Below are 15,323 nucleotides of genomic sequence, written 5' to 3' on the forward strand. Positions count from 1 at the left end.
GAAATGTACCAAAATAGCAAAATGATTCCACTACTATAGAACGACGAATAGTAGTACTTTGTAGAGTATTACTTATAGTTGACACGAATTTTTTTGGATGTCTTATTCTAACTGCTATGTTTTCCAAATTAAAATATCTTGTTTCTATTCCACTTAAAATGGGAGGAATATTTGACTCGGGATGTGATCAAATGAAAACTCTAAATATTGTACAAACTCAAAACTATGATCTGGACCATTGAAAAATGTCAACAGATCACAAAAAAACATCAACAGGAAAATTTCAACAGAATTTCAACGGTAGTCAATGATTGATTCTGTGTTGATATTTTGTTGATACTATGTTGACATTAAAATCTTGAATTTTACACTGTATTTATATTGTATTGAAACTGTGTTGAAGCTGTGTTGAGGAGTTTTGAGTTTTGTACAATATATAAGTTTGCATTTTATCACTACTCTTTATATATTAGTGGGAAATACGGAGTAATATATTTTAGCAACTAGACTATACTTCATCATCTAAACAATACTCATTCCATCTCTACTATCAAGACTTTTGATAATAGCTGACACTCATTCCATCTCTACTATCAATACTTTTAATAATAGCCGACACATGTTCGAATATAAAATTGATAAAAATATACTCATAAGATAGATAGAAAAAATGAGTGATTGAAATTTTGTTAATAGAAAATAAAACATACAATAAAGAAGCTAAGAATGAGACTAATTTTTGTTACTAGATTTGAATAATGTGTCAATAATTTATGAGGATATTATTATAACAATATTATATTATAAGACGATACAGGTGATTATTCTTGGTTATAAATCCAACCATGGTTGGATTTAGTCATTTTCACATTTGTTATTAAGCTTCATGGCTGATTATTTTGTATGGGCTGGGCTGATATTTTTATTCGTTGGGCCAATTTTGAAGGAGATAGGCAATCAAAACTTAAACACCTTTTTCCATTGAATATTGAATGTCACAACTATCATAAAATAATTACTACTAATAATAAATAATTATCTCACTAATTTATAGTATAAACTTTTTTTTCCATATAATTAATAATTATCTGTTTAAATCAGAAAAGTTGGATTATTTTGGACCATAATGCCGTTACAACTTACAAGCAAACCTTCACTTTATTTACACCTAGACTGTATGGAATATATAGGTCCACCAAATGATATACTTCGATATTCTTATTTCATTTTCCTTGAATTTCTTATATTAAGGTGGTGTTCAGTTTGTTAGATAAATACTCCATCCGTCCCATGTTACTCGCACTTTTCATTTTAGGCCGTAAATTTGAGATTGATTTTTTAGTGTAATTAAATTAGAATTTTAAGTGTAATGAGACATCTATACATATATAAAAGCCGAGTTTTGACGTTCTTTTGAAATATTTATAAGTTTTGTCCTCATTCTAATATATTTATAAGTTATGGGATCAATTTGATAATATTGGAATTGGAGCTCACGTTTTTTAAAATAAATTTAGACTAAATAATGTAGTGGAAGTTTTTTTTATATTCTACCAATAAAATTGTAACCGCCACATACATTTTAATACATTATCATGTATATTTATTACTATTTCAATATTAATTGCCATTACCATTATCAATATCATATTTATTACCATTACCAATTCAATATTAATTAGGATTAAAGAATTAGTGCAATTTACCACCACCATCCAATTAATTAGTTTGAATCATGTCTATGAACTAATGTTATGCAATTAAACACTAAGAAATATCGGGTATTCATAATAAGAAACGTATTATACTTTTAATACATGGCTATTAACAACAAAAATGAATAAGAAAAGTCAAATTTTGTAACTTCTATTGTCTTAAATATATAATTATATTGTTTTAATTTCATGATCTCTCATGGACTAATTTTGTGCCTATAAAAGGCATAGAGTTGTGGAGGAATCAAACCAACTAAAGTATTCTCCACCAATATTTTATTGTACATTTTAGGAACATTGTTTTACTCAATTTTTGGAGCTCCATCAAATCATCGGTGCCTAGCAGGTTTGAGATGTTATGTACGTTAGGAGGATTTCATCTTTGGAGATAATACGTCAATTCGAGAGCACTAAGCGTAATGTACTTTGTCTTGCTGAAAGAAGGGTTTTCTCAACTAGGCTTATAGTTCAGTTTATTTTATAATTTTTATTGTAATTTCCATTTCATGTATTGTTGTCTTTTTTTCTTTTGATTGTAATAGTTAGAGTACCGCGTGTATATATGGTTCGAGAATTTTATCCCAATATTTCTTACAGTTCTTAGAGAGGAAGAATCATAACATTCTTGACTCGAGAATTGTATCCCAATATTTCTTACAATAGTTAGAGTACCGCGTGTATATATTGTGATTTACATTTTTCAGTAGAGAAATATGAACGATTGTTTTAAACATATTTTTCAAAAGTATCAACACTTGATATTCTCTTCTTCGTGTCCAAATAATTGTGTTGGTCTTGGTTCCATTTTAAATACTAGAGTATATTTATTGATTTGTTATTTATAGTATAATTTTCTATTTTTAATCTTATATAGTTATATTATTTTTTATTTTAATTAATTAATAAGTATTTTAAAATCGTATGATGAAAATATATTCCGTCGTGCATCGCATGTGGGTTAACACTAGTTACTTAATAAAGGACATCTTAACTTAAACTAACATATTAAATAAATGCATTAATTCTAACTTAAACTATAAATAGTGTAAGGAGTTTGTGACGTGCCGAAAAGTTAAAGTGCAAGTAACATGAGACAGAGGGAGTAGATTACTGCAATAGTATTCATCTAAGATTAAATTTAAATATTTAATCATATAAGTGTAGGTGAGATGATTATTCATGAAATACAATCTAGGAGTAATTTTTAACATTATGAAAGCGGGTCAAAATATATTATCACATGCCAAGCTTTTGATAAAAAAAATACAATAGAACAAGAGAGAGTATAAAATACTAAGTCGTAGTCCTTTTATACAAGTAATCATAGCCAATAATTATACCAATTATCCCTCAAATATTAGATGTAGTACATATTTTCACTGCCAATAATATTATTTTCTTTTTGGACCATTGAAAAATTGTCATTCTATATCTCTATAATAAAGTGAATTTCATTTTTCACTAAAAATATTTGAATTATTATTATTTTCTTTTTGGACCATTGAAAAATTGTCATTCTATATCTCTATAATAAAGTGAATTTCATTTTTCACTAAAAATATTTGAATTATTATCAGTAGTAATTCTAAATTGTATAATTGGACCTCCCAAATTACATTTATTACAACTCAACCCACTAAAGTCAAATTACAAAAGATGTGGGGTCATGGTAAAGATTGAGAAACGTTTATGGACCTAATCGCAAATACATTATTAACACCGATTTCAAATGTAACGAGCAATTTCGTCACACACAACACACGAAGCACTCCAACTGCTCGATGGATGTTCCAAAAGACCAATTGAACACTCTTCTCGATCATGGCCTCTTCTCTTCCGCTCAAATTCTGGTACAATTCGCGTTATCTCGAATCAATCCCATAAAAATTGGAGCTCGCGTTCTTACTGAATATACCTTTTATTTACTAATCAGCCTTTTTTACGGGAATTTGATATTTGCTGTTTGCTTGAACTAGGGCTGTTTTGCTGTATCTTCGACGTCGATAAATCCTGAGACGGGCCCTCATCTGAAAGCTGAAAGCTTGGTACTTTGCATTTGTTATTTATTGGTTTTGGGTTTATTGTTTTTGAACTGCAGTGAATTTGTTTTGGTAATGGCTGTGTGGTGGCAGGTTCTGTTTGGTGATTCGCTCTTTCGAGATAAGGAGTATCGAAGGGCAATTGTAAGATCATGCTTATGTTGAGCTTGCTGTTATCTTGATTGATTTGTGTTCTGTATATTTGTGAAATTTCCAAAATCTGTAAATGGAAAATCATTTAATTTCATTTTAGATGACTCTTTTATAGCGACGTATAAATGACAACCCGTTGTTGTTGATACAGTATGAATACATGCTCACATTGGCTGTTTATCTTACAAGCCCGACTAAGCATTTTGGATAACAATAGGGTGATGATAGATTCCTCACTTTGCTTCATAGCTTTCAAGTCCAATTGTAGTCTTTAGATTCTTCTAAGTTGATGTCAGTGTGGACTCTTTACCCTCCGAAAATATGCTCTAAGTATATCGTCTTTTGGAAACCAAGTATCTTGCATGTCCACTTAATGCAATGCCAAAAACTTGTAGGAGTATTCTGCTTCTGTTTTCTGTAGAGGGCTGCTTCTTTTTACTTAACATATGCTAGACAATGTGACCCATGATTAGGTTTATTATTTATTCTCTGTTGGTGCATTTCCATCTAAGTTTTTTGCATCTTTCAACAGCAAGTATATAAGCAAGCCTTGCAGTACCACAAAATACTACCAAAGCAGAGTGCAAATTCAACTCCAACGCCTCGGAGCACATTATCAGCATCTAATAGATCTTCTTCTCCAAATTCATGTAACACTTCACCAATAAACGAAAATGAGGTGATTCAGTTCGTAAATTCTTCTGGATATTTTTAGATTGCCAAAATCAAATTGACCATCTGCATCAATTTTGTTATTTTAAATGCAGGTGAAATTCAAGGTTGCCACATGCCATAGCTCACTCGGTGAAAACAGAGCTGCTATTGCTGAGGTTTGTAGTTGCTACAAGTTAGATATGTTTTAAATTGCTTATACTTGGACCAGTTCTAGGTACTTTCTTGTATAGATGGTGCCTTAAAACTATAGCATTAAAGATAAATTGACAAAATTTAAATGAATGAACAGATGGAAGGAATCCCAAGCAAGTCAAGAAATCTGGAGATGAATCTTATGATGGCAAAGCTTTATCGGAATTCTAGGCATAATCGAGCTGCAGTTGGATGTTTTAAAGAGTGTTTGAGGTTTGTTACCTTGGTATAACAGTTTTATACAACCTGCAAGCTTCTTGGCTTACTTCATATAGTGCTAAGTTGCTGGCAAAATGTTTGGAGTGGAGATGTTTAACCTTCTTGGAAGACAATTACTCACCCAACATATTTCTTTTCTGAAAGCCTTTGAGAATTGATGCTTCTAGTTTAAGTTTTTATGGTCCAAGACTCCAAGTGCATAATTGTTTTTTATGTCACACTTGACATTTTATGATAAAGGCTCAACTTGCATTTTGTCATTTCTGGACAATGTGATGCTAATAATCACGTCTCTCTCCCTTTGTGATATGAAGAAAATCTAGTTTGCCTGTCGTTACATTTTTTAAATGACATTACTGGAGAGAATTTGATTAACACTGCCAATATATTATGTCATGGATGTTGACAGGAATTGTCCTTACGTATTTGAGGCCATCATAGCTTTGGTCGAATTAGGTGTTTCCGCAAAGGATATTATTTCATTGTTTCCTCAGGTTTGTTTCGTAGTCTATATATCTCATTTCTTTTTTATTATTGTTTCCTATTTCTGTGATTCTGTACTTCCCAGTTTAATGGATATGTTGATGCTTACTAGACATCTGGTACACAACTTTCTAGTCATGCAAGTTAAATATGTGATCTGAGGCTACCCAGCTTAGATTTAGGTCAAGCAGTAGTCTTTTTCTTCTGATAGTAATGTTAGTTTTCCTTTTATGACACCTGACCTTCTCACTACTTTTTGTTATCTTCAAAGAAATATGGGTATAGTATCCTTCATAGTTAACCACTTGTGGTTTGCCCTTATAAGGTCCATCTGTCATGACTCCGTTCTTGTCAAGCATGAATTTGACTCATTAATTTCTGAAATCCATGTACTTGCCTCTTTCAAGCTACATGTATCAGAATTTTCAGAAATATATGTCTCATAACTATTCTCTCATCCTCTTCATTTTGTACAATAATGTGTGTTGAGGTAAGTAGTAAATTTACATAACTATGCAACATATTTTCCTTATATTCGTAGAAGCTTTAGACCCACTAATCTTTTCATGCTGCGTTAAGTATTTCTTGTTAAAGCAAAAATCCTAAATGTTTACCTACCATCTTATTTCTGACATCCCAGACACCGAATAGAAGTGGAAGACCTCCTTCTGATCATTTTGATTCAAGTCGCTGGCTGCCAGTAAGTTATTTATACAGTAGAGTTATTTACAACTTTGGGATGTACTGTAGTATATTATAATCTCTTGATCTTATTCTATATAGATATAAAGTTTTTGCTTCCATGATAGTATTATGAAAGTTCTCATCGTATGAATTTATCATCCCCTTTCCTATGACAAACATCGACCTTTCTAGACGCCTTTTGCTTTCTTTTGGGAACGGTTTGTTCTAAACCATGTATTTTAGCAAAAAATTCCTTCTACCATTCTCTTGTTTGCCTTCTATTGAACTTCAAATCGCTGAGTTCTTTTGTGCACTGTAATAGCATTTCCCCTACTTTTGGTGCAGCGCTACGTTGAAGCCCAATGTTGTATTGCTTCAAATGATTACAAAGGTCTGCTTATGGCTGTATATTTTCTTATGTTCATAATAGTATGCCCATGCATGCCACAATGATATTCTAATTTGTAATATGAGGCAGCCCTTTCCTGGGAAGGCCGGATTGGCACCTCATTGGGACATTCTGCAGCGAGTTCATTATACAATCTAGTTATCTAATTTATCAACATGAATTCTTGATTGGACAAACAACTTACCCTTTTTTTCTTATTTGCTTTTCCTTGGTTGTCAGGTGGGCTTGATCTATTCTCGGAACTGCTACAACGATTTCCTAACAATGTCCACATATTACTCGAAATGGCCAAGGTCTGTGGGATGAGGCCTAACAGTTTAAAAATGTTCTCAGCTGCATGCTGGTCTTTGTAGTAGCTTTAGAGCACGTTTCTGTGACTCTGCAATTATTATTTTTTGACACTTCTGTTAATTGCTTTTCCGAAGGTTAAAGCTGTCATAGGAAAAAATGATGAAGCCATCCTGGATTTTGAAACCGTGAGTAGTTTACTTATATTCATGCAATAAAATCTATGATAAACACAGTAAAATTAGCAAATGGCTTATGCAGGTCATGTCAATTGATCCATATGTTATGACATATATGGATGAGTATGCTATGCTTCTGAAGCTCAAGTCCGATAATTCTAAGTTAACTAAGTTAGTTCATGATCTCTTGAACATCGATCCAGCAAAATCTGAAGTTTTAGTGGCCTTAGCTGTTCTGTGGGAAAAGAAAGATGAGAGAGGAGCTTTAACGTATGCTGAGAAGGTTAAGTTTCTTTTCTTTGAGCTGTTTAGATTGCTACAAGTACTTTATGATCATTATCTATTTACCATAAACAGAGCATCCGCGTTGATGAAAGGCACGTAGCTGGTTACATAATGAAGGTATGACGATCTATTTTGAGTAAGAATTGAAAATGCACAGTTTCATCTCCATATTTCTTAGATTTTTTATAAGTTTTTAGCATTTGTATGCCAACCAATTTGAGATTCTCCAGGGAAACCTTTTGTTGTCACTGAATCGCCCAGAAGCAGCTGTCATCGCTTTTAGGGGAGCTCAAGAACTAAGGCCTGATCTGCGCTCATATCAAGGTACGTTAAAACAATTGACTGATGTATCACATTCTGATTTTGCCGAGTTGATAAGTCTGAATATCTTTTCAGTTGATCAAATTCATGTAACAAGAGGGCATATAATGGAAGTCTTAGAGTTATATTGCAGGTTTAGTTCGTTCATATCTCGCTGTTTCAAAAGTGAAAGAAGCTCTATTTACAGCAAGAGAGGCAATGAAGGCGATACCTCAATCCGGAAAGGCTCTGAAACTAGTTGGGGATGTACATGCTAGTCACGTCGCCGGGAGAGAAAAGGTATATGCCTATGTCCCCCCCCCCCCCCTCTCACACGGCACACATTCCATGTATTTATGTATTTTATTTAGTGCATACACATCATAAATGAGTTTAAACATGATGGATTCATCAACGATCTTGTCTCTAATTCTGAATCTTAGCATACCCAAGTTGGTACCCTTATTGTAACTAGGATTAATTAGGCACATTTTTTTGCATATTTTTCCAGGCAAAGAAGTTCTACGAATCAGCCCTAAGACTTGAACCGGGTTTTCTTGGAGCTGCGTTGGCTTTGGCTGAACTCCACGTCATGGAAGGTCGAAATGGAGATGCAGTCTCCCTCTTGCAGCGTTATTTGAAAGATTGGGCCGATGATTGTTTGCACGTCAAGCTCGCTCAAGTCTTTGCAGCAACAAATATGCTTTTAGATGCCCTTTCACATTATCAAGCAGCGTTGAGGTAAATCTCTCTTCTCTGTGTACTTCCGGCATTGTGCATTACAATCTGCTGAATTTGGATTTATTTCAGAATAAATCCCCACAATGAAGCTGCCAAAAAAGGACTAGACCGCTTGGAGAAGCAAATGAAGGTCTGCATTTTATGCCTGTTCCCCTATAGAGCTCGAGCATATATGCTTTAACGATTCATTCTAATCGAATCTTGGTTTTTAGGGAGTTGATCCTGATGCACCTGAAGAAGACGAAGATAATGAGGTTGATGATGTCGATGAAGATCAAGAAGAGGGCGAGCCATTATGATTCAAATTATGTTACTAACTTCATCCTATTGATCAAATTTGTTGTGGCATATAAAAGTTTCATCATGACTAGAAATATCATGTAACATCGATGTCACGAAATGTAATATTATCATTAGTAATAGCAATATCTTGATATAAGTTTTATTATTCAGTTGTAGAATTCCACATTCAAACTGTCAAAAATCTAGAAAATTCTTAGGCTGGGCAGAATAATATATACATCGTTGAAAACACACACTACAATGTGTGACAAATCTGACCCATGTACCAAAATAAACAGATATTACAAGCATAAATGTAGGAGAAATAGATACTTATATCCTAAACCTTAAAACCTACATACATACTACATCTGATAAGGTTTCCTAGGTGTTGGTGCTCGAGTCTCGAGTGACTGTAACCTCTGTTTCAGATGGAATACTTCGACCTGAAAATTGTTGATATAATTCAAAGTCAATTAAAAAAGGCAACTTTATGAAAAAATATGATTGATTGCAAGAAAAAGTAAGAGTGATTGTATTTCATGATTTATGATCTGGGAATATACCTGTAGCTGGAATGCTCTTGCACGCTCCCCAGCAAGGACCCCTCTAGTTGAATGTAGTTCCTGCAACACGTAGCGTTGGACAAAAGACATGTTTATGATCTGAATTCGGAATATGAATAGGTAGATTTGATCTTTGTAAGTGTAAGCACAGACTGCAGACCTTTTGTGTATCATCCAAGACAGCCTTGAGGAAAGCCACATCATGCTCTAGCCTCACGTTGTCAGAGTGGACGATGTTAGAGAGGCTGTTAGCCTCCTCCTGTGCCAACTCAATACTGGTTAGCTTCTCTTTAAGCAACTCCATTTCCTTCATTGCGTCTCCCAATCTTTTCTCCATCTCCTGTCGACTTTTGTTGGCAGACGATGAGTTCTTCTCAGCTGCTTCGCGAGCTGCTATTGCAGCTGCCAATTGTCCTTCAAGAATGCTGTTCTTTCTTAAAAGGCTGGCTAGTTTAGCCTCGTGCGTCTGGCAAACACCTGATGAATCTGTTGTTTCATGGCATAAGAGTTCTTCGCCTTCTAATCCTAAACTTCCCCTTCCTTGTTTATCAAAACTCAGTTTACCAGATTCAGCAATGGGAGATGCTTCTTCTGCATTTCCAGCACCCGAGTCATATGGTTTTGTGGCTTGTTCCATCATCTGCAGTTGTACCGTGCTTTTGGTTAATTTTCTGCTCGACTAAATGTCATCTCGTGACATTTCTTACATATCCTTGTTTTAGTGTGTAATAACTTATACTATTAGTACTTTGGATATAAGATAAAACACGACTAGTTTTCGACATATACTGAGGATTAACAAGCATGAACCTACTTGTAACTATTTTTGGTCACAAAATTGTGATATTGCAGTGATGGAGACCATATGTAGCTTACCCGAAATGAATTTTTGTCTTCTAAGCTCTTTGTTGTGGTCACCTCCGCAGTCTCCTCGTTATAAAATTGTTTGCGAAGAGAGACGTTTCCAGTGGCAGAGTTTGGGTCGACAAGTAAGGATTCTGATAGGGATTTCCGACCAGATCCATGTTGTTCGATAGCTGATGCCAAATTAAGTTTCAAGACAGTATCAAAATTGGTACTAATAGAAGCATTGCCTGGTTGAGCTGACAATGTTGAGTTATTATTGTTGTTGTTCTCCGACAACAAGGTTCCAGCAACTTTACTCAAAGTCGATCTTCGGATCATTGATGATTCAACCTTTTCCATGATAAGTACCTCAACCTATCACCAAAGTGGGAGGAATTAAAACCTACAAAAGGTAACCGGGGCAATATAAATGAGCAAAGTTGCACCTGGTTTGATGGATCTTTCTTTGTACCACCAAATGCAACAAGGAAATCTCGTTCCTTATGCTGCACAAGAACGAGACTAAAACCCTGCATTCCAAAGAAGAATAGGAGTTTGTTTTCCCTTTCTGATAATTACTGAACAAAAACTTAAATGCATACAATATGAGAACCAAAAACATAAGAATTTAACCAGCAGCATAGTTCAAGACCTCAAGGAGATTTTATCCTAATTTATTCAAACAACTTATGCCACAGCCCCTAACTGACCGTCTAAGATGCTGCAACGTGGGTCTGTTAATTTTGCATTAAGAAATATGAAATAGGAGTACCTATATGACCTCACATTGATTGGACTCCTCTAAATATCTATCAAAGTGAAAAGGACAATAACGTGCCATAAACAGTGAACGGCAATGTTAAATATGGACATATTCACAGTAGCACTTAAGGGACCATAACAGAAATATCAAGACAAACCTTGTTCGTAGTGATAGAAGATGGAAGCGATGCAACAGCAACTGACCAAGTATACTTCAAAACATCAAATATCAAGGTCTCTGCAGGCCCTGTATGGAGATTTGTATAAGGGGAGTTAGGAGAATTCACAGGCTGCAAAACTCTTACGGCTTACTGAAAGTGAGTTAATTAGAACAACTTGCTTAAGACTGACTAACGAAAAGTTCTCAAATTGGTCTTTAGCTTACAAAGAAAGTACTATAGTAGTATACAACATCAAGAGAACTTTATGATGGCAGCAGGATTAGAACTCGAGAACAAGGAATGAGTTACTAAATAGACACATACTTTTTTTCTTGCTACCACCACCCGTGATGTACCATTTTGTTCCACAGAGCGCTCCACTACAACCAGCTCTAGGCGATGGGTGAAATCCGTGCACTTTGATTCTTGTCCATACCATCTGAAGGAAAACATTTATGCACAAGTAAGAAGTTGCAGACTGCCAGTGTCGGTATTCTGGTTATAGTAAGCTGAGAATGCAGAGCAAACTCTGATATGTCATATGAAGAGAGTGTTTACTGACCGCCTCAAAGTCAAGAGAGTACAAGTCATTCAAGGTTCTAGATTTTGATGCCCCACCAAAAACAAAGAGTATTTTGTCATTATAAAGAGCAGCAATATGATTTGATCTTGAGCATGGTCTTGGGCCCCTGCACATGAAATACCCTACTGATATATCTGAATGAAGGAATGAATCTTCTAAGCATATTGGAATCACAAAAGACAAAAAGCCATCAGAGATATTAGAGACTTCTCATTAGTTAACAATTTGTATTTCAACTGCAGAGAGTATATACACAGCCATTCATGAACAACTTACGTGCAATGAAGAGGAAGCCATGTTAGAGATTTTAGATCAAACATATGAAGATCGTTGAGCTTCCTCCTTTTTGTATCCTCGCCTCCAAATAGAATTAGAACGGAGTTTGCCCTGACAACTGTATGGCCACTACGTGCAGTCTGCAATTTGTGTCAACTTGAGTTAGTACTAATAAATGTCACTAACAAACAGGTTGTTTCTTAGCTCTCAATGAAGAAGGGGTAAGGAAATGCAAATTTAGAATAACATATGTTATGAGAAGAGAAACAAAATGCACGTATTGACAACATTCTCAGTTTACAAATGCTTTTTATGCATATTTTCTTATAAAACCAAAATGAGATAACAATAAAATGACATGGTGAATAAACCTATAATGACCAAACACAACAGATCCTCAATATATTAAGAAAATTTGAGGCAAAAGGTGCAATGTAATAGATCGTATATATTACTACATTGTCCAATGAACTAATATGATGCACTATGCAACTCCCTCCATTCATTTCAGGAAGCATTCAAATGAGACTTCTGCATGGAACCAAGATGTAAAAGATGGAGAACCAAGTTTTTGGTTCACACTACTCTCAGATACACTGATGTAGAGGAAAGAATAGCATCATGCCTCAAGAAATAGTGGTAGGTGTTTATTTCTGTTAAATCTATTGTGGAAGGAAATTACCGGAATGTCTCCCTTTGCTTCGATAAGTGACCAACATTCTGCTTCCATGTCAAACGCCCATACTGCTTGAGATTAAATATATGAGGATGATGGATAAAGTCTTGAATTGAGAGATCCGCTAAGACAGTTCTAAGTTTCCAACTATAGCAGATCAGAAAGAGGATAACCTGACACTCTGTCGCTCACTGATTCGGTTTTCCCTCCAATAAGAAGCACTTTCTTGCCCCAAGGAACCTAGAAATTGACAAACTTCAGTAATTACGAACAAAATAACAATGCCGTGAAGAGTTGTTAGGAAAGTTGTTGTACCAATGCGTGGCCTTTGCATGCTGGAATTTTTAGAGGAAGGCTAGTAGGAGAAAGGTAAAGCTTTGACGAAACAGGAGTCCACGAAAATCTGTCAAAACTGAGTACCTGACAAAAATAGAAAAGAATTAAAGATACTTCGACTTCATAATGCAGAATTATGCTGCGGATCTATAGAGTTATCAACCAACATATTAGGCAATATGTGATTATGCTTTTGTTCAACCTCGTAATCATGATCAGATATAATAAATAAGCTGTTCTATTTAATTAAAATGTTAACTGAAAACTATATGTACTTTTGTAAGAAAGATGTTCTCATCGAGATACCTGGACATCTTCTAGCAGCCCATTTGAAGATTCACCGCCAACCACGACCATCTTGTTCCCTATGACTGCAGCTGCATGCTATTGACAGTATTTTCAAAATTATCAAACATTGTATCTGAAGAAAGAAACCAACCACAACTTTCAATTGAATTTATCTTGCAAAGTGAAGGATCAAAGTACTTCACATTGAACCGGGGTGTAGGCTTCTCTCCGCTGATGGAAAGAACCATCCAATTCTCAGAGCCACCTGAAGCGCAGTTGTTAAGCTCCGTCCCATTAGATGAAGAATGGAAATTCAGATCATCAGCTTCACTATTTGCAGCTGCAACACCTTCTCCCTATCATGATAAACCACCATAAATTAACAGTGAATCTGATACAAAATGTGAACAGAATATATCAAATCCTCACATTGGAACTATTAAATCTCTTGGTGGGCCTTATCGGACTTCTCGTCCCCTGTGCAGTGTCGGAGAGTTGAACCTTTAATCTGATGAAAACACAAAAATAATACACTAAGTTTGTTAGAGCTCATCTTTGGATTTCACCTAATTGTTTCTGATATTTTTATAGAATCATAAAAAGGCCATCACATCCTAAATAAATAAGGTCAGAAGCAAAGAAACAAAAAGTTCAAAAAGACACAGTGGCCTTAAATTAATGTGATTCAGCTGAAAAGTAGTATACCTTTTTAAAACACACAATTATAAATTTCTAAAGACTTAACTTTCACTAACACATCAAGCACATAAAACTAATTATTTCTCCCACTATCACAAAACAGACTTAAAACCTTCAGATTACCCAGCATTGTTCCAAAATTTGACATTCCTACAAGCAATTTTCTTAATCACAAAAAATTTCAATACCAAAACCTAACTCAAAAAATTCCAAAAATACACACAATCATTGAAAAGCTTCCACCTTTCCAACTCAGCTCTTCACACACACACACCAAACTCACAAAATCTCCACAATGTAAATGCACAACACTCACCTTCCAAGCTTCATTCGTCTTCTCGAAAATCCAAACATGTTTCCCGAAATCTGAAAACTCCGCTGCTGATCAGACCTTCGCAAAAACAAACCGCATTATCCAATGAGCTTCAATGCGATTAAAAATCTGTATCCATACTCGATTAAACTTACAAAAACTCACGCAAACACCTCGAATTGAGCTTAGGGCGAGAAGGGGACAAAATGCAGTGGAAACGCAGGGATTTTTGGGGGTATGTTGTGTGTATAGATAGATAATGGTTATCTCAGCGCTGCAGTAATTACACCCAGCTGCGTACGTTAGCGAGCTGTCGAGTGTACTGGTGTTGACTTGTTTTTTTATGAAGACGAGGGGTGAGGGATAACGTGCGCCGAGGGTGCGGACGGGTGTGTGGAGTGGTCACGTGCGGTTACCTTCTCTACAGTTCGATGCATTTTCTGAATCTTTCACTTTACTTGCTTTTACGAAGTTCAACTTTTTGGGGGTGAAAAGGTGAAATCAGTAAAATGGGAAAAAGCGTGATAGCTGTTGTCCATGTTATTTTGTGCGGATTTTAGCTAAAACAGTCTCTTTTAATTCATAGGAAAAAGCGTGATAGTTGTTGTCCATGTTATTTTGTACGGAATTTATCCAAATTCATCTCCTATAATTCATTCAGTCACATTTTTTTAACTCCTCCTTGGTTATAAATTAAATGGAACAGAAAATTAAGTTCAAATAATCACGTAATAGATGTTACACTTTCCTTTTTAATTTATTCAAAAAAAATGTCACATTTCTACTCCTATCACTTTTATCATACAGAAAAATGTATTATCACTTTACGTGATACGGAAGAAGTATATATGATCTCGCTTTTTGTTTTTAAATTTTTTATTTTGCAATATGAGTGTATTTTTATTTGAATTTTGATATACTCCATTTCTAACAAATACTCCTCCCGTTTTACAATATAAGCAGTGGCGGATTTAGGATTTATAAACGGACGGGGCGAAATATATATTAGTAGGTTGGTTTAGGGCGAAAATTATAATTTTTTTCGATTTTCGGGGCGACGTCGGGGCAAGCAGAGGGGGCGGACATGGTAATTTTATGTCCGGATAAGAGGAAATTAGTCGCACGAAGGGGGCGATCCTGCCCCCTAGATCCGCACACTTGGTGTGAGCAAGG

At 35.1% G+C, this 15,323-nt stretch overlaps 2 protein-coding genes across 5 annotated transcripts; one reads left to right on the top strand and one right to left on the bottom strand.

The window, feature by feature from the left end:
• The first annotated feature begins 3,452 nt into the window (after positions 1-3,452).
• LOC125222687 (anaphase-promoting complex subunit 7-like) lies at positions 3,453-8,810 on the top strand. The gene is made up of 18 exons (XM_048125442.2): positions 3,453-3,565; positions 3,692-3,760; positions 3,848-3,898; positions 4,440-4,586; positions 4,675-4,737; positions 4,872-4,987; positions 5,403-5,487; positions 6,117-6,176; positions 6,506-6,551; positions 6,789-6,862; positions 6,995-7,045; positions 7,119-7,319; positions 7,394-7,438; positions 7,552-7,645; positions 7,776-7,921; positions 8,133-8,362; positions 8,432-8,492; positions 8,575-8,810. Exons 1-18 carry the CDS (start codon positions 3,497-3,499, stop codon positions 8,659-8,661), a joined length of 1,695 nt encoding a protein of 564 aa, XP_047981399.2. The 5' UTR covers positions 3,453-3,496; the 3' UTR covers positions 8,662-8,810.
• A 27-nt stretch (positions 8,811-8,837) lies between these two features.
• On the bottom strand, positions 8,838-14,454 carry LOC125222686 (Galactose oxidase/kelch repeat superfamily protein). Of its 4 annotated transcripts, XM_048125440.2 has the most exons (18): positions 14,306-14,454; positions 14,154-14,228; positions 13,568-13,646; positions 13,342-13,494; positions 13,157-13,234; positions 12,830-12,934; positions 12,688-12,754; positions 12,521-12,582; positions 11,839-11,978; positions 11,542-11,668; positions 11,304-11,418; positions 10,977-11,065; positions 10,503-10,586; positions 10,087-10,431; positions 9,775-9,850; positions 9,371-9,696; positions 9,211-9,270; positions 8,838-9,090 (listed from the first exon to the last, which is right to left on the bottom strand). In XM_048125440.2, the coding sequence occupies exons 2-18, from the start codon at positions 14,189-14,191 to the stop codon at positions 9,010-9,012; spliced, it is 2,025 nt and encodes a 674-aa protein (XP_047981397.2). In that variant the 5' UTR covers positions 14,192-14,228; positions 14,306-14,454; the 3' UTR covers positions 8,838-9,009. The 4 variants fall into 4 exon arrangements, with proteins under 4 accessions (XP_047981397.2, XP_047981393.2, XP_047981394.2 ...); XM_048125436.2 differs by having other exon boundaries at positions 9,371-9,850; positions 14,306-14,453; XM_048125437.2 differs by having other exon boundaries at positions 9,371-9,850; positions 14,316-14,447.
• Between the last annotated feature and the right edge of the window lie 869 nt (positions 14,455-15,323).

This window comes from Salvia hispanica, chromosome 1 (assembly GCF_029641045.1).
Source record: "Salvia hispanica isolate PSC_SH4W2 chromosome 1, Shi_PSC_v1, whole genome shotgun sequence".
Lineage (NCBI taxonomy): Eukaryota > Viridiplantae > Streptophyta > Magnoliopsida > Lamiales > Lamiaceae > Salvia > Salvia hispanica.

Excerpts from the sequence above, each read along its gene's own strand:
- LOC125222687 (XM_048125442.2), top strand. The coding sequence starts at position 3,497 with ATGGATGTTCCAAAAGACCAATTGAACACTCTTCTCGATCATGGCCTC. Across the intron at positions 4,587-4,674 it reads CACCAATAAACGAAAATGAG|GTGAAATTCAAGGTTGCCAC; the intron begins GTGATTCAGTTC and ends TTTTAAATGCAG. Across the intron at positions 4,988-5,402 it reads TGTTTTAAAGAGTGTTTGAG|GAATTGTCCTTACGTATTTG; the intron begins GTTTGTTACCTT and ends GGATGTTGACAG.
- LOC125222686 (XM_048125436.2), bottom strand. The coding sequence starts at position 14,191 with ATGTTTGGATTTTCGAGAAGACGAATGAAGCTTGGAAG. Across the intron at positions 13,235-13,341 it reads AGCCTACACCCCGGTTCAAT|CATGCAGCTGCAGTCATAGG; the intron begins GTGAAGTACTTT and ends TACTGTCAATAG. Across the intron at positions 9,091-9,210 it reads CAAGAGCATTCCAGCTACAG|GTCGAAGTATTCCATCTGAA; the intron begins GTATATTCCCAG and ends AACAATTTTCAG.